Source organism: Trachypithecus francoisi, unplaced genomic scaffold, assembly GCF_009764315.1.
Source record: "Trachypithecus francoisi isolate TF-2019V2 unplaced genomic scaffold, Tfra_2.0 Lachesis_group3, whole genome shotgun sequence".
Lineage (NCBI taxonomy): Eukaryota > Metazoa > Chordata > Mammalia > Primates > Cercopithecidae > Trachypithecus > Trachypithecus francoisi.
This window is the reverse complement of record NW_022681468.1, coordinates 31,690,811-31,717,718: the sequence shown is the minus strand read 5'-3', so window position 1 is coordinate 31,717,718 and position 26,908 is coordinate 31,690,811. Positions and strand designations below refer to the sequence as shown.

The 26,908-nt window shown below is 45.4% G+C and overlaps 1 protein-coding gene across 1 annotated transcript; it reads left to right on the top strand.

Moving 5' to 3' along the window:
* Window positions 1-24,846, top strand: BATF (basic leucine zipper ATF-like transcription factor). The gene is made up of 3 exons (XM_033187381.1): window positions 1-316; window positions 2,661-2,765; window positions 24,313-24,846. The coding sequence occupies exons 1-3, from the start codon at window positions 254-256 to the stop codon at window positions 24,520-24,522; spliced, it is 378 nt and encodes a 125-aa protein (XP_033043272.1). The 5' UTR covers window positions 1-253; the 3' UTR covers window positions 24,523-24,846.
* Window positions 24,847-26,908: the final 2,062 nt, after the last annotated feature.

Below are 26,908 nucleotides of genomic sequence, written 5' to 3'. Positions count from 1 at the left end.
ACCAGAAACCACAAGAGAGAGAGAGAGCGTGCAAGCCCCAAAGCGAGCGACATGTCCCTTTGGGGAGCAGTCCCTCTGCACCCCAGAGTGAGGAGGACGCAGGGGTCGGAGGTGGCTACAGGGCAGGCAGAGGAGGCACCTGTAGGGGGTGCTGGGCTGGTGGCCCAGGAGAAGTCAGGAAGGGAGCCCAGCTGGTGACAAGAGAGCCCAGAGGTGCCTGGGGCTGAGTGTGAGAGCCCGGAAGATTTCAGCCATGCCTCACAGCTCCGACAGCAGTGACTCCAGCTTCAGCCGCTCTCCTCCCCCTGGCAAACAGGTAGAGTCCTCCTTTTCCTCTCTCCTACCTTCTGATTCTCCTGGGGGATGGAAAGAGACCCAGGCTTCCTTGTCCTGCCCAGGGAGCTGAGGATGGAGGAAGTGGCTCGTGGCACGGGCACTCTGTTAGACTTAAGACATGGAATTTGCTACTAAGCTGTGCATATTGGCAGAGATCCTCCTCCTTCCACCTATTCTGCCAAAGTCCGTTTTTCTCTCCATTTTCCAAGGCTGCCTATCACCTCTGCCTCACTGAGGTTGCCACCCTAAAAAGCTTTCTAGGAAGCAAAGAGGAGGATGAACATCAAAGAACACAGAGAAAAGAGTCTACTGTTCTCCAAGGCTGTAGAAAAGTGAGAGGAGTTTTCAAGCGGGCTGCTGGCATACACAGCTCAAATCCTAGATATGTAGTTCCCCAGGAGACAGCCAATAGAGAAAGAGAGAAAACGGGTCAGGGAGAAGTTAAATAAAAAAAAAAAAAAAAAAAGAATAAGAGGAAGAAGGAGGAGGAGGAGGAAGAGGAGGAGGAGGAGAAATCCAGGCTAGCATAGAAGGATCTCTCCACTGGGGCACTGCCTCTGTTGCTAGCACAGCCAGCAAGGAGGGATGCTAGAGGTCCAGCCAATACCTCTTTCCCTGTGGCTTCTGGACAGGAGCAAGGAAATGAATGAGGAGGTGGCTCTGGAAATTGGTTGGAAGACATTTGCTGGTAGTTCATCTTAGCTCTGGGGAAACCAGAGAGACTGAGATAGGGATTGTGGGAGCATTTGGAGTCTAGATTGTGACTTCCAAGTCCAAAGGTTTTAGCTTGAGGATTACCAAAAAAGGAGTGCCCTGCCCATCTCACAGCTTCTAGGGCTTTGTTTTGCACCACACTCTTGACATCCCTTGCTGTAGGAAGTCCTCCTCTTACTCATCCAACATGTATCCGTGGGTTAAAATTTTCTCCACCTTCATCTTTTAAAAACTGCATTCTTTCCTTAGCACAGGTATCCAGGAGGGCTTTCAAAATGCTGAAGCCAAAATAAAAGTATATAAATATTGCATAGGGCATCTATCCTAAGCCTCCAGTAATGGAGCAGCAGGCTGGGATGAGTCTGGATGGAGACCTCTAGAAGGCACAGAATCCAGTCCTCTGCTGAAGATGGTATCAGAGTGGCTCTGACTGCCTGGAAGTTTGTACTCTTCTTAGGAAGGAAATTACTCATGGCTTCCATGGCAGCTTGGTGCCCCATCCCCCTTACAGGAAGAGCACTTCCTTCCTATCTATGCCAATGACCTCCTACCACAATGGCCTGAAAGTATTGGATATGTTGGTGAGCCCAGTACTCAGTGAGCCCAGAGCTTTGCCCTTGGATCTGTGCCCCTCTAGCCTGTGGGGGATGTGGGAGGGAACAGGACATGAGCTGCCAAGACTCCTACACCTATGCTGCAGCATCTGGGGGAGAACTGGAGCTAACCTCTCTGCCCAGGCACAGAACATGCCCATCTCTGGGTGTAATTAGAGAACACCCAAAGATCCCCTTATCCTACCAAGCACCCATCTATTACCCATCACAACCAGGTCACCTCCACCTTTAACGTTCTTTTTGGCATTAATGTGCCAGGCATTGTGTTGGAGCCATGGAGAATGTCACAGTGGCTGAGCACAATGGAGAGAAAGAGGAGGCAGATCTCAGATGCACCTCAGCTCAGGAATGCAGCAGAAGACCACATGGGGTGCAGTGGGGGAAGGGTCTTGGAAAGCCATCGGGCTCAGCACCAGAAGATGTAGCACTCTCAGATGACCGGGAGTCCTTGGGCACACTCTTAGAGCCTCAGTTTCCTCACATATAAAATGGAAATGATGATATCAACTTCGCAGCATTAGGGAGTTAAACAAGAGCACCTCTGAAAGAACACTTGCACAGAGGTTGGCATACAGTAGGCGCTCAACAAAGTTTGAGAAAAAGAAAACAGCTGAAAAAACAGCAAGAAGAGGCTAAAGGCCAAAAAGTGAGAGGGCAAGGGTGGAGCAGCCCTACAGAGGAGAGGTGATAAAACACACTTCATCGCCTTAACCTTTTTTTGTTTTTTGCCAAATACAGCTCTATTGAGGCCTCAAGTTCTCTTGCCTTTTTCCTGTAGCTTTTGGTCCAAAAAGTCAGAGACCTGGGGATGTGTAACCAGGCGTGGAGAAGAGCTCTCCTTCAGGTGCAGGCTTTTGGTAAATAGGGGGATGGAGGGTTTGTGCAGAGACGAAGGCATGGAAGGATGGCTGGACGGATACCATACACCACCAGAGCCTGCTTTCGCTCAGAAGGGAGGAGCAGACCCGTGTAATCCTTCCCGTCTCTGCTTCCCAGGACTCATCTGATGATGTGAGAAGAGTTCAGAGGAGGGAGAAAAATCGTATCGCTGCCCAGAAGAGCCGACAGAGGCAGACACAGAAGGCCGACACCCTGCACCTGGTAAGTGTTCAGATCAATCTTCATCCTCGTGAGCTTTAGGCTTTGCCCTCCACCATCTGGGAACCCTTGGACCATAGTTTTGATTCTGCTTGCATGGGGTTGTGTATGTGGGGCAGGTTAGTGGAGGGTGAGGGCTGTGGGGTAAGGTGGGGAAGGGAAGCTCTCCTGCAAGTGCTTTAAGAAGGCTCTGTAGGCCAGGCGTGGTGGTTCACACCTGTAATCCACTTTGGGAGGCCAAGGTGGGTGGATCACCTAAGGTCAGGAGTTTGAGACCAGCCTGGCCAACATGGTGAATGCACGTCTCTACTAAACACACAAAAAATTAGCCAGGTGTGGTGGTGCGTGCCTGTAATCCCAGCTACTCGGGAGGCTGAGGCAGGAAAATCACTTGAACAGGCAGAGGTTGCAGTGAGCCAAGATCACACCATTACACTCAAGCCTGGGTGACAAGACTGAAACTTCGTCTCAAAAAAAAAAAAAAAAAAATAGAAGGCTCTGTAGCAGGGAATGGGCCAGGAGGCTGAACAGAGAAATGGGCCTTTCTACCCCAGGAGGGCTGAAGGGGTAGGTGAGTTGAGTGTGGGAAGCCCAGAGGCTGAGCTGAAGGCAGAATCACTTGCTCAGGGATGGGGCAGCCAGAGAGTGCTCCATGGTGCTCCATCCTTCATGAGAAGGATGAAGAAAGGAGAAGGCAGAGCTGTATTAGGAAACAATTTAGAAGGTATCAAGTACTTTGGGGATGGCCCATTATCTCGCAGTGCAAGGACCACATGTAGTCACATCCCTTGGCAGACACCCAAATGCCCCTGCATTTGACACAAGGAGGTCCACAGGGCACTGTACTGGATTTCCCTTTTCAGAGCATTATTAAAGTCTTATTTTGAAATTTCTGTCTTTAATGCTACCCCAAGGGGTCTGTGAAACATTCTATTTCAAGTGCACTTATCTGGGATGATCACCGTCCTAGTTGAGTTGCCTCTAGTTCCAAATTTTTCTAGAGAAAGCGTTGACATCTGGCTTGAGCAGTCTGGGGCCTTGAGCAGTGCTGGACTGCAGTTCCACCAGTGGCCAGGGCCCTAGATGGTGTTTCTAGGTTCTGGCTGTGCCCCTCATAAAGTACTGCTTTCTCCTCATTGCTCATACCTTACCACCTTATCTCTCTTCACTCTGCCCCCAGTATGGTTCTTGTTCAACCAACTCTTCACTAGTTTCTTTCTCTCCATCCCCTCATCCCCTTCCCTAGCAATTCTACCTTCCTGCCCTTCCTCCAGAAACATTCCCTTACCTCTAAGAGCCTAGCAATTCCTTTCCATAGAAAAAGTGCAATTGGCACCAAAAATGAGTAAGCTTGTACTTATTTGGAAGATTAGCATGATAATCAGCCAGTTAGAACAGCTGTGTTAACCGTATCAAGAATAAGTAAGTAAGATGTAGTTTTAGGGGAAAGAATGCATCTTTTAGCTTTATAAGAAACAGAGCAGACTGCACCAACAGCTCTGATTGCGTGCTTGGGTTTTATTTGAAATGTATTCAGCATACCCTCCATTGCACACTAACATCAAGTTCACAACTATTTGTTAACTTTTTGGAAAGAAAGAATGAACAGAAAGTCTGTACTAACTGTGCTCAACAGTCCGAATGTCAAGTTGTTGGTGGCCCTGCTGCTTGTATGTTCTCCGTGATTTCGTTGTGTCCCCACATTCTGGTTTACCATCTTAAGCTTGAACATCTATGATCCTTACCTCTTTCTCTATCAGAGGCTAATTCTGATTCAGTATTCTTTAGAGCAAGCAAACAGACCAATCAAAATTTAAAAGGATAAAATATTCCTTGTGTACAAGTAGACAGTGTCCTGAGACTGGCAAACTGCTGTAAGCTTTGTCAGTGTGTACTTGTTTTCTTAAGTGGAGAGTGAGTATAGTTCAGCAGCTTGGCAGTCAGAACAGGGATTGAATCCCAGCCCTGCTGCCTATCTGTGTGACAGAGATATTCTTAGCCTCCCTTGGGCTTGGTTTCCTTATCCAGAAAATGGAAAATGACAGTAACTACCCTACACAGGTCGTGCATTTAAAGAGCCCAACACAATGCCTGTCATTCATAAATATACAAACATTTGAGTATTAATAAGGGCAATAATAATTATTATAAGAAGCAAGATAAATAATCACAAATTATACACACATACACATTATATATATAAACATATATCCATTTTATGTATATTTAATCACAGAAGTTAAGGGTTGAAAGGTTTCTTAAAGGCTTTAAAGTTCAGACATAAGCTTGATGCTTCAGACTTCTCTGCTACACCTCCAGCCAATGGTTCCCTTGTATGTCTGGCCACTTCCAGGGTTAGAGATCTTCCTGTCTCCTAATTTATGAACAGAAGAGTCTTCCCTATGTTAAGCTGCACCCCTGCCTCCCTGTAAATTCAACTCACTAGTCTTAATCCAACCCCTTGTGGACATATTAATGGGGTGACACAGATGTGTCTTTGCTGTGGCAAGGCTTTCAACACTAACTCAGCTCTCTCCCTCTCCAAGACAAATGTCGGAGCCCAAAGAGTCAGCTCATCTAATTATACAAGTCATGTGACATTAGGATAATCTCTAGAGCTTGAGAGTTCACAGAGCCCCAAGTCATATAATCAGCATATCCATAGCCACACCCCAGCCTCAGTCTCTGGAATGTTCCCATCTTCCCCACATCTGAACACAGATTCCTCCCCCACTGCTTTCTTTTGAGCACCACAGCACCGTCTTCACCTTTTGCCTGTTGAGTGGGTCACAGCAGAGTTGACACAGCAAGCCTGCGGACTGCCGCCAATGCAACTTATGTTTCTTGGCTTCAGGTAGAAGCTTTTGGCAGCAACGTGTTCAATCTGCCACCATCAAATAGGAAGTTTAGCTGTGGTTTGAAATCTTCCTTTCCTCCGAGATGGCAATCACCCATCTTCTCCATCCATTATCCTCTTAATTATGTCTGAGATTCAGGTGAAAAGTCTTCTGGTTTACCACCAGTGTCAGGGTTCAGTGTGTGGTTTGCCCTTGACTCCTTTCCATGCTTGGTTCCACATGCTGGGATTGTTCTCTGGCCCTCAGACATGGTCATAGGACTTGCCTACCAGTGCTTTACAGATGAGGGTTTGGGAGCTACTGAGAGTACCATATCAAACAAGGACCACATTCCTATTAGGGTTCCAGCTTCATATACACTGGGATATTTTCTTAGTTTCAACTGCTGTTACTATTATCAACCTTAAAATACTGAAACAATTATCTTGTTCCTCTAGTGAGAGTGTGGGATGCTTACTATTCAACATTTCAGTATCTGTCCTATAAATAGCTGGCACCAAGACACTGTACATTGATTGCTTTAAAAATTGACAGAGTAGGGAGAGAGCCTCTTTTTATGATTGTGTTATAAATCCCTGGCCTTGACTATCTCTGACATAAAATGGATCAGGTGATTCCTTTCATAATTGTGACATCAACGAACAATCTAATTCTGTTTTAATTCTCCTTTTGTTGAGCATCTCACGCAAGCACCCATTGCACTTAGTTCCTTTTCTCCTGCAGACAACTATAGGGTTCATTATATATAGTACAGACGTTGATTAAAAATGAGAAAGGCATAACTTGACCAGTTAGTTTCTAAAAGATATCAATAGCTAATAAATGGATCTAAGATAATCAGTTGAAAAATTATTGAAATAATAAGAGAATGCAGTCAGCTTCTAAAATTAAAACAAATGTAATAATGTTCCTATAAACAAAACATAACCAATTAGGAAATTAATGGAAGGAAAGGTCCTGTTTATAATACCAATGACAGCAACAAATGGAAAGAAGGAATAATTTAACAAAAATTATGAAGAGTATCCTAAATGACTTTAAAAAGATTCAAATAATTGTAAAGATATACCTATGTAAAGTTAGCAATTTTCCTTAAATTAATTGATAAATTTAATGTGATTCCAATAAAAACCCAATAGGGTTTTCTGGGATTTGGGCAAGAACTGGATTAGCTATTCTAAGTGTCCAGTGAAAAAAATCATATGACAATTGCCAGGAAAATTCTGAAGAATAAGAGTAATGAAAAAAGATTAACTGACCAACATATTAAAGTGAAACACAAATACAGAAATCAAAACAATGTGGAAAAGACAGAACATCGAACAGGGTAGAATATGGAAACAGACCCAAAAACAAATCCAGATTTTAAGACCCAAATACATATTTCAACTCCTAAGACACAAGTATAAATACAAAATGGGCTGGGCACAGTGGCTCATGCCTGTAATCCCAGCACTTTGGGAGGCTGAGGCTGGTGGATCACTTGAAGTCAGGAGTTCGAGACCAGCCTGGCCAACATGGTGAAACCCTGTCTCTACTAAAAAATTTAAAAAATTAGCTGGGTGTGGTGGCAGATGCCTGTAATCCCAGCTGCTCAGGAGGCTGAGACAGGAGAATCACTTGAATTCGGGAGGCAGAGGTTGCAGTGAGCCGAGATCGCACCACTGCACTCCAGCCTGGGTGACAGAGCAAGACTCCATCTCAAAATAAATAAATTAATTAATACAAAATGACCAGGATGGCATTTCAAACCAATAAGAGAAAGCTGAATTATTCAACAGAGTTGAGACAATTGGCTAGTCACTTGGGGTGGGGCGGGGGGAAGTTGGATCCTTCATTTCTTATACAACACACATACACACAGATTAAACGTTAAATTTTTTTTTTAAAGGAAGCTAAAGAAACTTGAAAAGACGAATAACCATTAACAATGTATCTTGGAATGAATAATTATTTTCTAAATAAAACTTAAAACCCTGAAGCCATAAAGGAAAAGATTGATATACATTACTTTTATTCATAAAAAGTAAAAGTTGCTATATAGATCAAAATACTGTATGCAAAACCGAAGGCAAATGACAAACTGAAGAAAAATATCTGTCTAACACATATGACCAAAAAAGGTATGTTTACTTACTATATGAGAGAGTTCTTATGAATAGGAAATGATTAACAACCCAAAGGAAAAATGAACAATGACTATGAATAGGTAATTTACAGAAAAGAGAACTAAGTGGCAAATAAATGTGTGAAAAGATGGTAGACGAAAAATGCCAATTAAAGCAGCAGTGAGGCTGGCAAAGGTGAAACATGTTGTTGATACACAATGTTGCCAAGGCAATGAAAAAGCAGGCACCATCACACACAGCTAGTAGTAGAGCCTGCATAACCCCGGTAGAGGGCAATTTGCCCACGTCCATCCAAATTATAGGTGCACATACCCTGTGACTCAGCAATTTGACATCCAGGAGTGTAATCACAAGCAAATCCATAGATCATACAGTTCTGTACATGTAAAGATAATCATTGCTGCATTGTTTCTTATAGGAAAGACTGAATACAAGCTAAAAAAAAAAAATTCATCAATAAGGGATTCAAGAAGTCATTGTCCATTCTGTGGAATATTGTAGAGATGTGAAAATAATGAGTTACATCTGAATGTGCTAATCTGGAAAGATTATCAAGTTTCTGCACTTTTAAGTTAAAAAGGTATAAATATAGTCCATTGTTTCCTCCCATTCGTTTTTTAATTTAATGTTATTTACTTATTTGTGTGTTTGTTTTTAGAGACAGGGTCTCGCTATGTTGCCCAGGCTGATCTCGAACTCCTGAGCTCTAGCGGTCTGCCCACGTTGGCCTCCCAAAGTGTTGGGATTACACGTGTGAACCACAGCGCCCAGCCCCTTCTGTTTTTAACAAAAAGAAAAAGGTACATACATGCATAAGTATAAATGCAAATGTTTTCAAATAGATTATAAAACATAGTTAATGATATTTATTTCTGAAAAGTAGGACTAAAGATCTAACTTTGCATTCTTTACCTTTTATACAGTTTGGGATTTTTTATCACATGCTTTTATCTTTGTAATATAGATATCAAAATTCTCAACATTGATCATTACCACACATGCTTTAGGATGATTTCTTTTCTAATTCTGACATCAAACATTTAATAATCTTCCATCATGACATGGAAGAGTATTCAATCTTGACATTATCTTTTGAACATCATACATAAATATCTCAGCCCTTGGGAGAACCAACTATAGGCTGGGATTTGAGTGATTCTAAGGTCCACAATACTATATGATAAAAGATGGTGAATCCGTTCCCTTTGTGTAGCCATCCTGGTTGGTTGGTAGTGGCTATGTGGTGCTGTACAGCTGGAAGGATTTCAAGTCAAAGGCCAGGAGGATCAGTGGAAAAGAGAGCTGAGGTCAATTAAGAAGCTTTGTTCATGAAAAGGCTAAAATTAGCAGAGTTACTGGGAGCAGTGGCAAACAGCAGTGTTAGCCCTGAGACGAGCTGTTGACAAGTCAAATCTGGCCTGGTGGATGGAGCTGAAAGTAAGTGAGAGAATCAGCCAAGTATGAAAGCTTGAGATTTAGGTGCTCTTTTAGATGGAGTGGGCCAGGTGCTTGCCTGGGGCTGCCTCCTGAAGGAGTCTCACACCTGTTTAAGAAAAAAGAGAGGTTTACAGGTTCTAGGGATGTGCTTTGTCATACATGACAGAAAAGTAATGAGTAAAAATTATGCATTAAATGAAACTTTGAGCTAACACGGTGAGAAATACGGTATTTACAATTGGAGGAATATCAAGTAATGGAGGAAAAGATATTAGGGTAGCACTATTGTTCTTGGCCTTCTGAGGAGGCAGAGAAGGATGCTTACGGTCCTAATTCACTCCTATTTCACTCCTGGAATTCTTTTGCCCTCTCTGGGAGACCATGCCATAAAGTTTGCTGGCACAGAGAAGTCACAGGTCAGGAATGTTCAGACTAGTTCCACCCTTAAAAAGTTCAGCGTAGAATCAGCGAACCATTTATGGAAAGAGATGCGACCATTCTGTCTCCATTGCTATGAATTTCTTTTAAGAAAAAACCATGTTAATTGAACAAATGACTATGTATTAACGACTGTGCTTCAAGTGCTCTCCCTGCAGCATCTCATTTAATCTGCATAAAAGCCGTATTTTATAATTCCTTGCACTAAGTAACTTGACAGAGATGACACAGCTTGTGACTAGGTCTGTCTGACTTCAGAACCCATTTTCCTAACCATTTAAGTTTTACTGCCTCTTTATTCAAACTCTGATGCAGATGTATTCATCTTCCCTAACCTATATTTTCCTTGAATCTCTTCATGAATTTTTTTTTTGTTTTTTAAGCAACAGCCTCCAAAATCTACACTATCCCCCAGCCATCATCAAGGCTGGTCAAGAAAGTAAAGACATGTTTACTTTCAATACAGTATATCAATTGTACAATTGATATCATATATGTCATATATATCATGATATCGATATATATAGGTACTATATATAGATAGGCACAATTGGCGTATCAAATGATACAATATATCAACTGAAACCTTTTCTAACATCTTTCACAGGAATTACTTTTGACACAACAGAGCTTGAAGAAAAAATAATTTACAAAGATGTTTAGTTCATCATTATCTGTGAATAGTAAATACTTTTTCAATGCTATAAAACTTGACAGGTGGCTTACAACGGAAGATGAAGCATATTATGATATATTCATACAATAAAAAAATTTATGCTGGTACTAAAAATGATTATGTAGATCTGTACTTATCAACATAGAGAGATGTCAGTGATATAGCATTAAGTGAAAAAGGCAAATTACAAACAGCATGCAAAGTATAACCCTTTCATGTAAAATGTGTGGGTTTTGGGCATGGTTGCATGCATAAAGAGGTGTCTGGAAGGATATTCTCCAAAATGCTAATAGCAGTTATGAGTAGTTGAGTTTGGGTAGTTCATCTTATTCTTGGTACTTTTCTCACTTTTTTATTATAATGAATGGGTACCATTTTAAAAATCAGAATTTAAAAAATTAGGCTATTTTGGGGAGGGAAAACACGTCAAGGAATCCACCACCCCTAACTGCTTGTCTTACTGATGACAGGTCGGTGTGGCTCCTTTTGGGAGGCATATTGGAAATTGGGAGTCCATCTCCATGCTGATCTTAATGCTGTAAAGAATGACTATTTGGGAGGCCGAGGCAGGTGGATCACGAGGTCAGGAGATCAAGACCATGCTGGCCAACACGGTGAAACCCATCTCTACTAAAAATGCAAAAAATTAGCCGGGCATGGTGGCGGCACCTGTAGTCCCAGCTACTCGGGAGGCTGAGGCAGGAGAATGGCGTGAATCTGGGAGGCGAAACTTGCAGTGAGCTGAGATCCCGCCATTGCACTCCAGCCTGGGCAACAGAGTGAGACTCCATCTCAAAAAAAAAAAAAAGAATAACTGTCTACATAGGATGATGGTCCTAGGTCCAAAACTGACAGCTGCCTGTTCAGCAGATGTCTTGATGGAGCTATTCTCAGCAGCACCCAGACTTCCTTCTCTTAAGCAGAATGGGACAATCTCCCCAGAGTGCCCCTGTGCAAGCTTCTCAGAGGTTTTCTTAGTCTCCTCTGTTGAACTTAATCTAGTCCTCTGCTTCCTAGGAGGGGTGGGTTGGGTCCACAGTACAAAGTCCCCTTCAGACTGTGAGATATCTGTAGAGGGTTCCACCATGGGTTCACATGAAGGCTTCTGGAGTGAATAACAATCCTAATAGTCATACTACCTTGTTGATAAAATTTCAGAATTAAGTGGGAACTCAGAGATCTTCTAGGGTGACCTGCCATGTTTCCAATGAGGAAACGGATGACACCCAAGAGCCCAAACCTCTTGCCTTCCCACCAGTCTGCTTTTGTTTCATGCCACTTTGCTGAACAGAGCTTTACTAGGCAGATGTTTACATAAGGCCTTTTGCTAAGGTGGGCCAAGAAGCAGGCCATTAACCAGAACACTTGAACAGTCTAGGCACTCATCAGCTCCAAAACATACAGCTACACAACAAGAGACCAGAAAAAGAGTGAGTCCAAGCTTGACAGTGGCCGAAGTGGAAATGTTTCTTTGTTTAAAAGAGATTTTAAAGTTGCAATCCAAAATTTAAAAGGGCAGTGGCATATTGGGGAAAACATTTGCATCAAATTACATAAATGAAGGTTTAATATTTATGCTACAGAAAGAAAATCTTATAAAGCAAAACATCAGGACTCCAATAGACAGGTGGGCAGAGGCTATAAACAGAAAGCTTACATAATATTTTTCCTACCAAAATGAAAATACCCTAATTTCCGATTCTGATTATGAAAACGATACACATTAAGGCAAGGTTTCTCAACCCCAGTGGAACTGACACTTCGAGTTCGATAATTCTTTGTTGTTGGGGGTTGTCCTGTGCCTTGTAAAATATAAAATTTACCCACAAGATGCCAGTAGAACGCCCCCTCACCCTGCTTAGTTTGACAACCAAAAATATTTCCAGAACTTGCTAAATGTCCCTGAAAAGGCAAAATCAGTCCTAGTTAAGAATGCTACACTAAGGAGACAGACACATGGAAAGTTGTTCTTTCTCCTTAATACCTGATAACTTGTAACACTAACATGAAATTAAGAAGCCTTCATAAAGCCAACTGGCAACAAGTAAATTATTTAAAATTATAACACCTAAATGCCAGTGAGGTTGTAGCTAAATGGATAGAAGCATATGTTACTGGTGACATTATATATTTGACATGACCCTTTTTCAGTAACACTTCTCAGGATTGGGAAGATTGAATGCCTCCTTTGCCTCATTCATCTCATTCCTAGGAATTTATCCAAGGAAATCATTGCACAGAGACAAAACCCAGTGTGCATCAAGATGTTCATCTCAGCGTTATTTTTAATAGTGACAATTTGATGACAACCAAGATGTCCAACATTAGAAGACCACTTTAAGTAAATTGTGGATCATCAATTTGATGATGTAGTCATTAAAATTTATGTTCACTATGTAGATGTGATAAAGTTATGACAGAAAGCAAAATACAAATTGTATGTGTACTGTGATTGGAATTTTGTAAAAATAAGTATGCATGTTTGTTCAAAAGGATGAGACAGCCAAGTGGGATGGTTCATGCCTGTAATCCCAACACATAGGGAGGCCAAGGCAGGAGGATGACTTGAGACCAAGCTGGGCAACATAGTGAGATCCTGTCTCTACAAAAAATAAAAATAATTAGCCAGGCGCAGTAGCTTGCACCCAGCTACTCTGGAGGTTGAGGTGGGAGGATCTTTTGAGCCCAGGAGGTTGAGGCTGCAGTGAGCACTGCACTCTGGACTGGGTGATAGAGTGAGACCCTGTCTCAGAAAAAAAAGGATGAGATCGCAATGTGTGTAAATGAAAACAGCTGTGTTAAGGGACTAGGATCATGGGTGTTTTTAACTTTTAAAAAATATCTTTAATGTTATTAATACCATATTTTTTTATTTTTAAAGAAACAGAAGAAAATAGCCAGAGAGCTGAAGGAACTCTGGAGGACATCAAGTACAAGGACAGGGAGGATATTATTGAGCTCAAATTTGGGGATCAGGTTTTGTTAGGAGACCTTATAATTTATACCCCAAAAAGCAATACTTTGAGAGTGGAAGATGAAACTTGTAAATATTACACCAAGACAACAGGTGTACCAGTAAATGTCTGGTCACCCTAGACAGGGAAACCAAGAAACATGACATGGAGCTCTCAAGAAAACTCAGAAGAAGTGATAAAGTTCAGAGTCAAGCAGAGAGGACTGGATTCCTATGACCAAAATGTGATTTCCTGCAACTGAGGACCTTGTAACTAAAATAGGGTACTCAGCTGGCATAAGACTATGTCTTATCATTAAGACAGTAGTGTGACACAGAAAATTATAAAAAGCAAAGGCCATATAATCAGTACTAGAGCTGAGATCAGCAGAAGTGATTCATCTACTCAACAAATATTTATCAGCCAGGTACAGTTTGTTCTAGGCACTGAGAATATTGCAGGGACAGGACAGATTGAGTCTCTGATTTCACGAACCTTACAGTCAGTTGGAAGTCAGGCTGGAAAACAAACAAATAAACACACTAATCACATGACATGTAAAGTGCTTCAAAGAAGATGAAATCATGCAATGTGGAAAGTGTCTAAGGGAGGAGATTGGGTCAGCGATCAGGGGAGGCCTTCCTGAAGCCCTGGCGTTTGAGATCAAAGGTGAATCAAAGAGGAGATTGGAAAGATCTGGGGAGAGAATGATCTCAGCCTAGAGAGCCTTGAGGCCAAGCTGTGAGGCCAGGCAAAGGTCAGAAAAGTGCCTGGTAGGGCGGAGACCAAGTTCAAGACCATTAGGGAGTGAGGAGGAGCTCAGTAATAACGGCAATTGTGGGGCTGAGCACAGTGGCTCACACCTGTAATCCCAGCACTTTGGGAGGCCAAGTTGGGTGGATTGTTTGAGGCCAGGAGCTGGAGACCAGCCTGAGCAATGTAGCGAAACTCCATCTCTACAAAAAAAATTTTTTTTTAAATATCCAGGCATGCACCTGTGGTCCCAGCTACTTAGGGAGGCTGAGGCGGGAGGTTTGCATGAGTCCAAGAGGTCGAGGTTGCAGTGAGCTGTGATAGCGCCACTGCACTCCAGCCTGGGCAACAGGGCAAGATCCTGTCTATAAAATAAAATAAAATAACATAACATAAAATAAAATAAAATTAAAAAAGGCAATTGTGCTGCTAGGAGCAGGAACTGGATGGGGCATGTGGTGGGGACCCAACTAATTCAAACCGTGCCTGGGGGGATTTCTCTGAACCTAAACTCGGATCATAAGGTGAGAAGCAATAGCACCTCACTGGGCTGTTTGACAGTTTAATTGAGAGGGCAAATGTAAGAACAAAGCAATATTGTCATTTTTTGTTTTACACTGTTCGTTTGTTTAATGCAGAGAGTCCGGCCTTTTCCTACAAACAATCAGATATGTTATCCTACATGAACACAGACGTTCTTCTTTCTGGTTGCTTATAAACTCTTTAAGGATATCAATAGTTTCAGGGGATTGGCCTTTCACAACTGGTCAAGTCTCCTTTGTTGGGTATGAACGGGGAAGGTAAAATTTGAACTATGAAATGACATGACAAAGTTCTTAAAATGGTTGTAATTCTGCCAATCCTACCCTATTGGTTCAGTTTGGGGGAATAAACAGAGGTTTGACTTAGGCCTTTTGAAAAAATGAATCTCTTGGATTCATTTGGAAGTATCCCAGAGTTACAAAGGAGAAGCTGTTGAAGTGTTTGAGTGGTACGTCAATCACTCTCTAGGAGTTCTCATGGATGTCACAAATTGACTCAGTTGACCCTTCTTCATAGACACATCTCAGATTTTGGAAAATGATTCCAGATTATAAGTTGGCAGTCAAGCAACGTGATTTGATCGAACACTTACTCTGTGGCAGGCACTGTCCTTGTCACTGAGGACAAAACAGTGAAGACAATAATAGCTCCTGCCCTCACAGAGCTCAGCAATGTAAAGGGTAAAGAAACGGTTAAAGTTATAATTACTGAAACATGAATAGATCCCTGAGCTCTTGCCTTTCCATTATATGAATGAACTGTACTGGACTATTTAGAATTGTTTTCATCAATTTAAGAATATAATAGTAGTGTGCTTAAATGGACATTGTGTTTTAGAAAATTTTTTAAACTAGAAATAGTCTCCCAACTCTTTAAATTTTCAAATGTTATACTATCAATGATAAAATAAATGAAAATAGGTAAAAATACAACACAAATGTAATAAAATCAAACACTACATAGTTATGTCATATTATTATTATTTTGAGACAAAGTTTCACTCTTTCCCCAGGCTGGAGTGCAGTGGTGCAATCATGGCTCACTGCAGCCTCCACCTCCCAGGCACAAATGATCCTCCCACCTTGACCTCCCAAAGAGCTGGGACTACAGGTTTGTGCCACTGTGCCTAGCTAACTTTTAATTTTTTTGTAAAGATTGGGTATCACTATGTTGCCCAGGCTGGTCTCAAACTTCTGGGCTCAAATGACCCTCCTGCCAAAGAAGCCTCCCAAAGTGCTAGGATTACAGCAACTGCACTTGGCCTTACGTTATTTTTAAAAGGAATCCACTATGAACATGACTTGCTGCACATTAGGCTCACTTAGGAAGTATTTTTAAAGTCTTGATGCTTGCAACCACTCCAGAACAATTAAATTGGAACCTCTGGGGGTCTGGCATCCAGGAATCCAGGCTGTTTAAGACTCTCCAGGTGCTGGCAGTGTGCACAGCCAGGGTTGCGAATCAGAAGCGGTGCATTTGCAGCCTATCAGGTCTGTACCTGAATGTGTGGAGTGAGTAGAATGTGTGGAGTGAGCAGAATGTGTGGAGTGAGTGTGGGGCAATTATATGGGTAAGTACCCAGATACTCTGTCAGATACAGTGGCCTGATGGCTTAAAACAAAACAAACTATTCAAACCCTTGCTTTGATGGCAGTTATTATTTGTTTTGTTGTTTGGTTTTGAACATTGATAACCTTGCTAGTGGTAACCTTTGTAACCTGAAGCATCAGTATCAGCCAAGATTGCATGCATTCAGAGACAAGTGATAGATCAGCCATCAAATACAGGAATCAACAAACCATGGCCTACTTTTCATGTAACAAGTTCAAAAGTGGAGAGACATCAGGCTAGAGCAAGGAAGAACCAAGCTCCTTCTCTCTGAGCCGCCATCCTCAGTATGAGGCTTTCACTCTCTAGACTGTGAGATGGGTGCCAAGCCTCTGGGCATCAGTCTATGTTAAGGGAAGGAGGCCTTTGTCCTTATGAGCAGGCTGTGCCTTTTTAGTAGGAAGGGAAGCTCTGCCTCCACCTCCCTCCCATCCATCAGGTACTTCTGCTTACATATCTTTGGTCAGAGTTCTGTCATACAGCTACCCCTAGCTACAAGGTAAGCTGGATTTTTTTTGTTTTTTGTTTTTTGTTTTTAGCAATTCTGTTCCCAGTTTTCCTAGAGGAAGGCAAAGGAGAAGGGGTTTGGGATGGATGCTGAATGAACCAACCTATAGTTATTTCACATTTGAGGACAATGAAATCATAGTCTTGAAAACCAAGGACCAGGCAATAGCCTTTTAACTCTGTGACTAGACAGGCCCCTGAGAGCATGGCTGATGTGGCCAAACATCTGTTAATGACAAAGTTGCTTATGGCCCTAGAGTTTCAGCTCTAAGACATGAAAGTGAAGTTTCCTCCAGAATCACACACGTGCATTATTCAGCGCAAAGATCTGTGGTTTGGTGATTCCTCTTCTCCTTTCATAAAGTGAGAGGCAGCAGTTGGGGTGTATTTCCCCAGGAATGGTGGGAGATGTGGGCCTAGATCCTCCCCCTGCTTGGGAAGAGTCATACTTTTCAATCGGAAGCCTGCTCCAGGAATGGCAGGCTCCACCCTCTGCATGTGACATACAGGGGCTGGCAGCTGAGGGAGCCTGAACATATATCTGGGTGTGAGGGATAAACTTCGAACGCCACTTAAGTGTGGGTGGGAGCCAAAAGGTCACTCTGCCAATAAATGACTACATGTCCTGTTGAGGAGAAAATACACAGGGACTATTTTCACCCTTCTGGAAATCGTGATTAGAAAATGCAAGGAGAAGGTCAAGACACTAAACTGGAGCTGCAGGGAGGAAGCCTCCGCCCTGCTCAGAGTGTCTGGAGAGTCCCGGCCAGAACCCAGCTAGGAAATGCCAGCCTTGTCCTTGGTCTTCGTTCCTAATGGCTCCCTGTGGGTGAGGGAACTGCCTGGGGATTCCCCATTGTTGAAGCACTCTTTGAGTGACCCCCACCTAAGCCCCTCCAGTAGGGGATTTCCCAGAATGTTCCCACACCCCCAGGAAGCCTCTTCCTTAGCTACCCCCAAGCTGCTTGTGGTTCATGATAGAGGTAGGTGGCATCAAGTGACCCCACAGGTGAGGGATTTGCCTGAGGTGGGAAAAAAGGAAAGATAAAATTGGAAAGCCAACCAGGCTGAGGAGTTATCTCACAGGACAGAACTGTCAAACAGTATAACGTTTAAACAGACTTTAAAGGCAAGAGAGGATGGAGGGCACAGACTCTGAAGCCAGAGTGCCTCAATTCAAGCACCAGTGCTACAACTTCCAAGCTGCATGACCTTGAGCCAGTTACTTAACTTCTCTCTCTTTTTATTTTGAGACGGAGTCTCGCTCTGTCACCCAGGCTGGAGTGCAGTGGCTGGATCTCAGCTCACTGCAAGCTCCGCCTCCCGGGTTTATGCCATTCTCCTGCCTCAGCCTCCTGAGTAGCTGGGACCACAGGCGCCCGCCACCTCGCCCGGCTAGTTTTTTGTATTTTTTAGTAGAGACGGGGTTTCACTGTGTTAGCCAGGATGGTCTCGATCTCCTGACCTCGTGATCCGCGCGCCTCGGCCTCCTAAAGTGCTGGGATTACAGGCTTGAGCCACCGCGCCCGGCTTAACTTCTCTGTTCCTCAGTTTTTCCTTTTCTGTAAAACGGAGATAATACTATCTACCACACAAGTTTGTTGAAAATATCAAATGTAATGATAACTGTAAAATACTTAAAAGAGTGAATGGCACACGGAAGTATTCAATAAAAGCTATTGGCCGGGCACAGGTGGTTCACGCCTGTAATCCCAGAACTTTGGGAGGCTGAGGCAGGCATATCACTTGAGGTCAGAAGTTCAAAACCAGCCTGGCCAACATGGTGAAACCCTGTCTCTACTAGAAATACAAAAAATTAGCCGGGTGTGTTGGCAGGCACCTGTAACCCCAGCTACTCAGAAGACTGAGGTAGTGAGAATTGCTTCAACCAGGGAGGCGGAGGTTGCAGTGAGCTGAGATTGCACTACTGCACTCCCGATCGGGGTAACAGAGAGAGATTCTGTCTCAAAAAATAAATAAGCAAATAAACGTTAGTTAAGTTAAGCTGGGTTATTTTTTTTTTTTAATTTGGTTTCTATCCACCTTTCTCATATAAATTGAGCCAGGTTACACCTTAGACCTATTAGATCAGAATCAGGCATCAGGATTGCTAAAGCTCCCCAGGGGACCCCAGTGTGTGGATGGGGTTGAGAATCATTATTTTGGTCCAGTCTTTCTGTTTTAAAGTGAGGCAACTGGAGCTGAATGGGGAAATCGAGTCACTGAGGGTCACCCAGCCAGGACCCGGGCCCAAGCTCCCTATTCCCATTTGCTGCTGATGGAGCTCACCATGGTCAAGAGTTCAGGACCTGGCTTTGCGTCTGAAGGAAGGTCTGGCCTCGAGTCAGCCCTTGTCCAGGGTATCTGGCCAGGTGGCCCCCTCTCCATGCAGCCCAGGAGGCAGACAGTCAGCTCTATGATCGGAAGAATGTGAGCAACTCAGGGATCTTGTGCTGTGTTGTGTGTGGGTCACCAAAACTGAGACCCAGCTTTCTCCTGGAAGACCACAGGGCAGCCAAGGACTTTTTTTTTTTTTTTTTGCGACAGAGTCTTGCTTGGTTGCCCAGGCTGAACTGCAATGGTGCGATCCTGGCTCACTGCAACCTCCGCCTCCCAGGTTTAAGTGATTCTCCTGCTTCAGCCTCCCCAGTTGCTGGGACTACAGGCATGTGCCACCATGCCCGGCTAATTTTTGTATTTTTTGTAGAGAGAGGGTTTCACCATGCTGGTCAGGCTGGTCTTGAACTCCTGACCTCAAGAGATCCGCCCACCTCAGCCTCCCACAGCGCTGGGATTGCAGGCGTGAGCCACTGCACCTGGCCAACTTTCTAGTGTTCTCAGGCGACCTTTGCCCACTCACGTCTCCAGTCTCTCGGGGGAAGCAGTCTGTGAGAGAAGGAACACAGGGCCCCGAGCCAAGCCCTGCTCTGTCCCTCCCTGGCCAGCAATGAGTCTTTGCATCAAACACTCAAAGTTTCTGAACTTCTGAGAAAACAAGTGTCTTGAGGCGAATCCTACAGCACAGCTGCCACCAGTCTGTGGTCATTTTGGAGTGTATGTGGTGTAGGTTTGTCCCAGGGTCTCAGTTGTCCTCATCTGTAGAGTGGGGATAATAACAGCTGACCTTCCCTATCCCACACAGAGCGTTACTGTGAGGAGTCTGATGGACCTGGATGAATTCTGAATAGGAGAAAGATGGGTACGTGGATGCCCAAATGCAGGCTCACCCCCGCCCCTCTCTGTAACAGAAGACATGAATATGGGAGAGGCTGCATTTCCTCCCCATCTCACTGTGCTGTAGGAGTCCAGCCATCCTTGTTAGGGGATGTCACTGTTGTACCTCTGAATAAACAGCTGAGCTGCTCCCACGCCACCTTTGCCAGTTGTCCCTTCAGTTGGGTGAGCCCTTTCCAGGGCATGATGCCCCAAGAAGGGCCCGAGTGGACTGGGCAATAGCAGAGACATGGAGGGACAAGGCCCCAGATCAGCCACTTCCTCCTGCAAGGGAAGTCAAACTCTTTCTCTCACAAGTGTCAGGCTGGCTGCACGGTCCCTAGGCTGGCAGGGCGGGTTTCTTGGGGGCCCTAGCAGGAAGCAGTCTTGCTTCCCAAGGTAAAGACGAGCTTCTTATCACTGGCGGTGGTTTTCTGGTTAGAGGTAGCAGGCAGCGGTTACAAACTTTGCCTAGAGCAAGCCAGGGATCTGCAAGCCAGGGAGGGGGAGGCAGATGAGAGAGCTAGAGTGAGCTCAGCAGAGCTTGCTTAGGGAGGAAGGACCCGCTGCGACTTCCCGAAAGCTGGGCCAGCCTCTAGGCGGGGAGAAGGTCAGAGCGGCCCTCCCTTCTACCTCGGGGTTTGCCCAGGCTCTTCAGAGCACAGAATTTACAGTAAATGTTGTCACCAGTGGAAACTCTCAGAGGGGGCGAAGAAAAGGGCTAGAGGAAGGAGCCAGGACTCCCGGCCCCCAGTTCCCGTCTTACCAACACCCCCTAGTCTCATCATGTTGCTTTATCTTACCTTTCGGTAAAGAGGGGATGCCCTCCTTCTGGGATGTGCCAGGAAATACCCAAATGGTAAAATGAATGAGCCAGCCACACCTTGCAGAAGGCAGGGCTGCGAGTCCATCATCGTGTCTCTTGGCAACTCCTCTGCCCCGTTTTAGAGGGGCTTCCTTTGTACTGACCTTGGCACACTTTCTAGCTCAGAGTCCCATTCAAGAAATGCCAGGCTGAGGCTGAGCATGCTTGTGTCTGTCCTTCACAGATGCTGGAACCTGGCTTGATGAGCAAGGCTGTGGTTGGTATATGCTTCTCTGCCATTTAAAAAAGACCACCACCCCTCGCCAGGATGTGGGGTTTGAGATGATTGACAGCATAACCGATTAACCTCGTTAGCCTACAGCTCATGCCCCTGATGGATTCATTGGGCAAATTTGGTTTTATTATTTTATTTTTTGAGAGAGGACCTCACTCCGTCACTGAGGCTGGAGTACAGTAGCACGATCATGGCTCACTGCAGCCTCCAACCCCTGGTGCTCCATAGCCGATTTTCTTGTCTTTTTATTTTTGTAGATACTGGGTCTCAATAATGTTGCACAGGCTGGTCTTAAACTCCTGGGCTCTCAGGAAGTAGAGGTTGCAGTGAGCTGAGATCGCACCATTGCACTCCAGCCTGGGAGACAGAGCGAGACTGTCTCAAAAAATAAAAATAAAAAAACAAAAAACTGCTGGGCTCAAGCGATCCTCTCACCTTGGCCTCCCAAAGTGCTGTGATTATAGGTGTGAGCCACTGCACCCAGCCTATTTAGGGCAAATTTTAAATGTCAAGTTATCTTACATCTGCTCACCACCCACCCTATTTTTGAGTTACCTTCTTCATGCCAGCAGATGATGTCATAAGTCTGTCAGTCAACAAACATCTGAGTTCATACTATGTGTCAGGCATCGAGCCAGGCATTAACAAATAGGCATTTAATAAGTGCTTGAATAATTAAAAGAAATTTAAAATAACATTTAACTAGTGCTTTCCAACTTGCCTGATCATTAGAATGACCTGTGGCACTAGTTAAAAATCCAAATTTCGCTCCCTAGTAGTCTAGTGGCTAGGATTTAAAACATAAAATTATTATTATTATTTTTAAATTCAGATCAGCAGCCAGGCATGGTGGCTCACGCCTGTAATCCCAGCACTTTGGGAGGCCGAGGTGGGCAGATCCCCTGAGGTCAGGAGTTCCAGACCAGCCTGGCCAACATGGTGAAACCCCGTCTATACTAAAAATACAAAAACTAGCCAAGCATGGTGACACCCGCCTGCAATCCCAGCAACTCGGGAGACTGACGCAGGAGAACTGCTTGAACCTGGGAGGCAGAGGTTGCAGTGAGCCAAGATCGCACTACTGTACTCCAGCCTGGATGACACAGTGAGACTCTGTCTCACAAAAAAAAAAAAAAAAAAAAAAAAATCAGATCTGTGGACTTCACTCCCCGAATCCCAAAATCACTGATTCACATTCCTAGATTTTAGGATGGGCCTGAAATTCTATTCTTAACAAGCCTTCAAATTAATTCTCATGATATGGCAAGTTTGGGGAAATACTGACCTAACCCAAATAGATCTAGAAAGGTAAGACCTGGTCTCCAAATATCAGGTTGCCTTTTGAACTGAAATTTTTTTTATTTGCATCTCCAGTGACATTTGCCTCTCCTCTGTGGTTACCAATACTTAGCAGAGAAAATCTGTTTGGTTGAGTCGAATAATATAAATCTTAAAATTATACCGGAATTGCAATCTCCTGGGCTTTCTGAAGATGGGATTCCTTTTCAGTAAATGCTAATTACCAGATTGCAACTGTTGATTAATTAATGATGTGATCAGAAATCAGCACTTCTTAACAGGCATTTTTCTGATTAGCATGTATTTGATGGTTCCCCCAAGCAACAGGGAAAAGAGTGTCTGGAAAAAAGAGAAACTCACAGGCTTGGGACACATCCAGAGTACTGTCAGGCTGCTCTCTGGTAGGCCGGACAGGGTGGAACAGAATCTTGTGGCAGACTTTGACCATTTGTTATTTATTTATTTTATTTTATTTTATTTTATTTTTTTGAGACGGAGTCTCGCTCTGTCGCCCAGGCTGGAGTGCAGTGGCCGGATCTCAGCTCATTGCAAGCTCCGCCTCCCGGGTTTACGCCATTCTCTCGCCTCAGCCTCCCAAGTAGCTGGGACTACAGGCGCCCGCCATCTCGCCTGGCTAACTTTTTTGTATTTTTTTAGTAGAGATGGGGTTTCACCGTGTTAGCCAGGATGGTCTCGATCTCCTGACCTCGTGATCTGCCCGTCTCGGCCTCCCAAAGTGCTGGGATTACAGGCTTGAGCCACCGCGCCCGGCCATATTTATTTTATTTTTATTTTTATTTTTATTTTTGAGATGGAGCCTTGCTCTGTCACCCAGGCTGGAGTGCAGTGGCATGATCTTGGCTCACTGCAGCCTCTGCCTCCTGGGTTCCAGCAATTCTCTTGCCTCAGTCTCCCGGGTAGCTGGGATTACAGGTGTGTGCCACCACGCCTGGCTGATTTTTTTTTTTTTTGATTTTTTTTTATTTTTAGAGACAGGGTTTCACCATGTTGGCCAGGCTGGTCTCGAACTCCTGATTTCAGGTGATCCACCTGCCCTCGCCTCCCAAAATGCTAGGATTACAGGCGTGAACCACCACACCTGGCCCCATTTAGTATTTATAAAGACCCTGAGCATTCTAGAATCTGGGTACAGTAGACAAGTATCTAGTGACTTTATTTGTAAGACGAAATGCAGACACTCGGAGCTTTTGGAGAACACGTGGCATAACAGAGTGGAAAAGAGTGAAACTGGTATAAGACAGTCTCATGAACGACTTTCCATTTCCTTAGGCTCTGGCCTGCCAGTTGCTTTCCCTTGCTATATTCCCGCCACCTCCCACCCACAGACACCCTCACAGAGACCCTTGCATGCATGCACGCAGAGGAGCACACTCACACACACCCCTCTATCAGGTTGAACCATGTGAAATTGCTTTTTTTGGGGAGGGGAGAGATGGAGTCTCGCTGTGTTGCCCAGGCTGGAGTCAAGAGGCTGGATCTTGGCTTACTGCAAACTCTGCCTCTCCGGTTCAAGCAATTCTCCTGCTTCAGCCTCCCAAGTATCTGGGACTACAGGCGCACCGCCACACCCAGCTAATTTCTGTGTTTGTATTTTAGTAGAGACAGGATGTCACCATGTTGCCCAGGCTGGTCTCGAACTCCTGAGCTCAGGCAATCCGCCCTCCTCAGCCTCCCAAAGTGCTAGGATTACAGGCGTGAACCACCGCCCCCGGCCTGAAATTGCTATTCTTATAGGTCACAACAGACAAATATCAGCAGCTTCACATGGTTCAGCCTCATATCTATGTGTACACACGCACACCCACCCATGTGCTTACATAAATGCGCCCATACTCACCTACAAACATGTATACACTTGTGCACACAGTCACATGTGTAGGAAAATTCTCTGGTGCCCTTCTCCATGGCTGTGCTAGTGAACGACTAATCTGGCCCCTCGTGCGTCCCTCCGCACCCTACCCGCCTTGCCACCTTCCCCAACATTAACCTCCGGTGCTGATTCCCACCCCTACAGGAGAGCGAAGACCTGGAGAAACAGAACGCGGCTCTGCGCAAGGAGATCAAGCAGCTCACGGAGGAACTGAAGTACTTCACGTCGGTGCTGAACAGCCACGAGCCCCTGTGCTCCGTGCTAGCCGCCAGCACGCCCTCGCCCCCCGAGGTGGTGTACAGCGCCCACGCCTTCCACCAGCCTCATGTCAGCTCCCCGCGCTTCCAGCCCTGAGCTTCCGATGCGGGGAGAACAGAGCCTCGGGAGGGGCACACAGACTGTGGCAGCGCTGCGCCCATCCCGCAGAGGAGCCTGTCGACCTGGAGACCCGGAGACAGAGGCCTGGACAAGGAGTGAACACGGGAACTGTCACGACTGGAAGTTCGTAAAGCCTCCCAACAGTGCCGCAGCGTTTCGGGGGGCGTGTGCTGGACCCCACCACTGTGGGTTACAGGCCCAATGCAGAAGACTATCAAGCAAGATGCTCAAGTCCCATGGCACAGAGCAAGGCGGGCAGGGAAGGGTTATTTTTCTAAATAAAAGCTTTAAAAGAAACCAGTCTGGCAAGGCAGTTTCTCTTTCACCCTGTCCCTTGACACTCTAAATTCTGCGATGTTGGGACCTTCTTTGTTTTTTGGACTCTCGTACCCTCAAAGAGCTCTAGGGACTCCACTAATAGCTCCTCTTTTCCATGGTTTGTTGATGTACTTGGGAAGCTTTCAATTCCTTCCTCTAAATGTCTTCTTTTTCTTCCTCTTCTTCTTCCTCCTCCTCCTCCTCTTCCTCCTCCTCCTCCTCCTCCTCCTCCTCCTCCTCCTCTTCTTCTTCTTCTTCTTCTTCTTCCTCCTCCTCCTCTCCTCCTCCTCCTCCCCTTCCTCCTCTTCCTCCTCTTCCCTTCTCCTTCTCCTCCTTCTTCTTCTTGACAGAATTTCTCAGCTCTTGTCTCAGGCTGCAGTGCAGTGGCGCGATCTCCACTCACTGCAACCTCTGACTCTCAGGTTCAAGAGACTGTCTTGCTTCAGCCTCCCTAGCAGCTGAGACTACAGGCACGCGCCATGGCGCCCAGCTCATTTTTGTAGTTTTAGTAAAGACAAGGTTTCACCATGTTGACCAGGCTGGTCTCAAACTCCTGACCTGAAGTGATCCACCCACCTGGGCCTCCAAAGTGCTGGGATTACAGGCATGAGCCACCGTGCCTGGCCTAGGTGTCTTCTGGATTGTCCTTCCGTGCTCCCCTCACTGTGACTTCCTACCTTCTATTCTTCACTGCTTTCTAGACCATGAGTGGGTTGTCCCCTAGTCCGGGAGAAGGCCCAGTGCAGGATGGCCTCACCTGGTGAGGTGGTAAGTCAGACTGACCTTCTCATCTCCCACTCATGACTCCACTCACCCAGCCAACTGGCTCCGCCCAGACAGCCAAGTCTCTGGGTACTGCAACCAGGCCCTGTGCTGGGCCGCCCTTCACATGAAAAGTGATGCCTTCCTAATGCTTTCAAGGGGCAACATGCAGCTTGGGTCCACAGGGACTTCTCTGACAGTAGTCTACGTGTCCTACTGAAGACTCCACCTCCCTTAGAAGGCGGTGACACAAAGCACAGGACTTGTCCTGTCCCTGCAGGGCTCCTCAGGCTGCCATTTGAGCACTTTGAGGGCAACACATGTCTCAGGGAACACAGGGTCATCTTCGGTTTGGCAGAGCCTGAAACCAGCGTGCTCCACCCACCTGCTCTTCAGAGATCCCCAGGCCAAGTGCCCGCTGGCCTGCCTGACACAGCCTTACCCACACCAGTGCCCATGAGCAATGGCTGCAGCAGGGCCTGGCCACACACAGCCCCTACTGAGCCAGCTGGAGACAAAAGCAACAGAGATCACTGTGCCAGGCACCCACCTGATTGAGCCCCTTCAGTAGCCACCCTCAGTGTCATCCATTTGTCCTTTAGAGGGACAGCCTCTGCCTGCTGCCTCCCCAGTGGCAGCCCTCATGGGGTGACAGGAGAAGGGAGGAGAAGGCCTGCTTCCCTGTGTCAGTGCCCCCTGAACCCGCTGGCCAACCACTCCAGCCGGTTTGAGGCCAAGTTTCAACTCTAGACCTCCCCTGTGCATGTCTCTCCTGCCCCTCTCAGATGATGCCAGTGTTGGGCTATTGTGATTATTAAACGCCATAGAAGTTTGGAAGAGCTGCATCCCAGCAGGTGGTGGAGTCTCAGCCCCTTGGGAGGAACCCAACCCAACAGCCTCTGATGGCACGTTGCAATCTTTGGGGCTCTTACCAGGGAAACTGGTGCCCATGGATACCTAGGGTATGGACACTGGGCTGAGCGCCATAATGCAGAGCCTGGGAAGACAGGCCAGAAGACCTTCCCTGAGTGCTGGCATTTCTCCCAGTGCAGAATCTTGCATTGTAACCTTTGGTCTCTCAACGAAACATGGCAAAACGGGCTTCCCTTTCAGTGCAGAGCCTCCATGTGGACTGGGCAGATGTGTCATGAGGAGGAGCTGTCTCAATTTCCTTCAGAAACCAGGTTTTGGTAGCTAATGCTCTGTCTAGCTCTTTCTCACCCCTCTGTTAACGAGAGGAGCAAAGAAGTCAATCTTCACTTCAGACATTGCAGTCGCTAAA

What these genes read in the sequence shown, in the direction of transcription:
- BATF (XM_033187381.1), top strand. Translation starts at nt 254, where the DNA reads ATGCCTCACAGCTCCGACAGCAGTGACTCCAGCTTCAGCCGCTCTCCT. An exon ending in CTCCTCCCCCTGGCAAACAG is followed by an intron (nt 317 to 2,660) that starts GTAGAGTCCTCC and finishes TCTGCTTCCCAG; the next exon opens with GACTCATCTGATGATGTGAG. An exon ending in AGGCCGACACCCTGCACCTG is followed by an intron (nt 2,766 to 24,312) that starts GTAAGTGTTCAG and finishes CCACCCCTACAG; the next exon opens with GAGAGCGAAGACCTGGAGAA.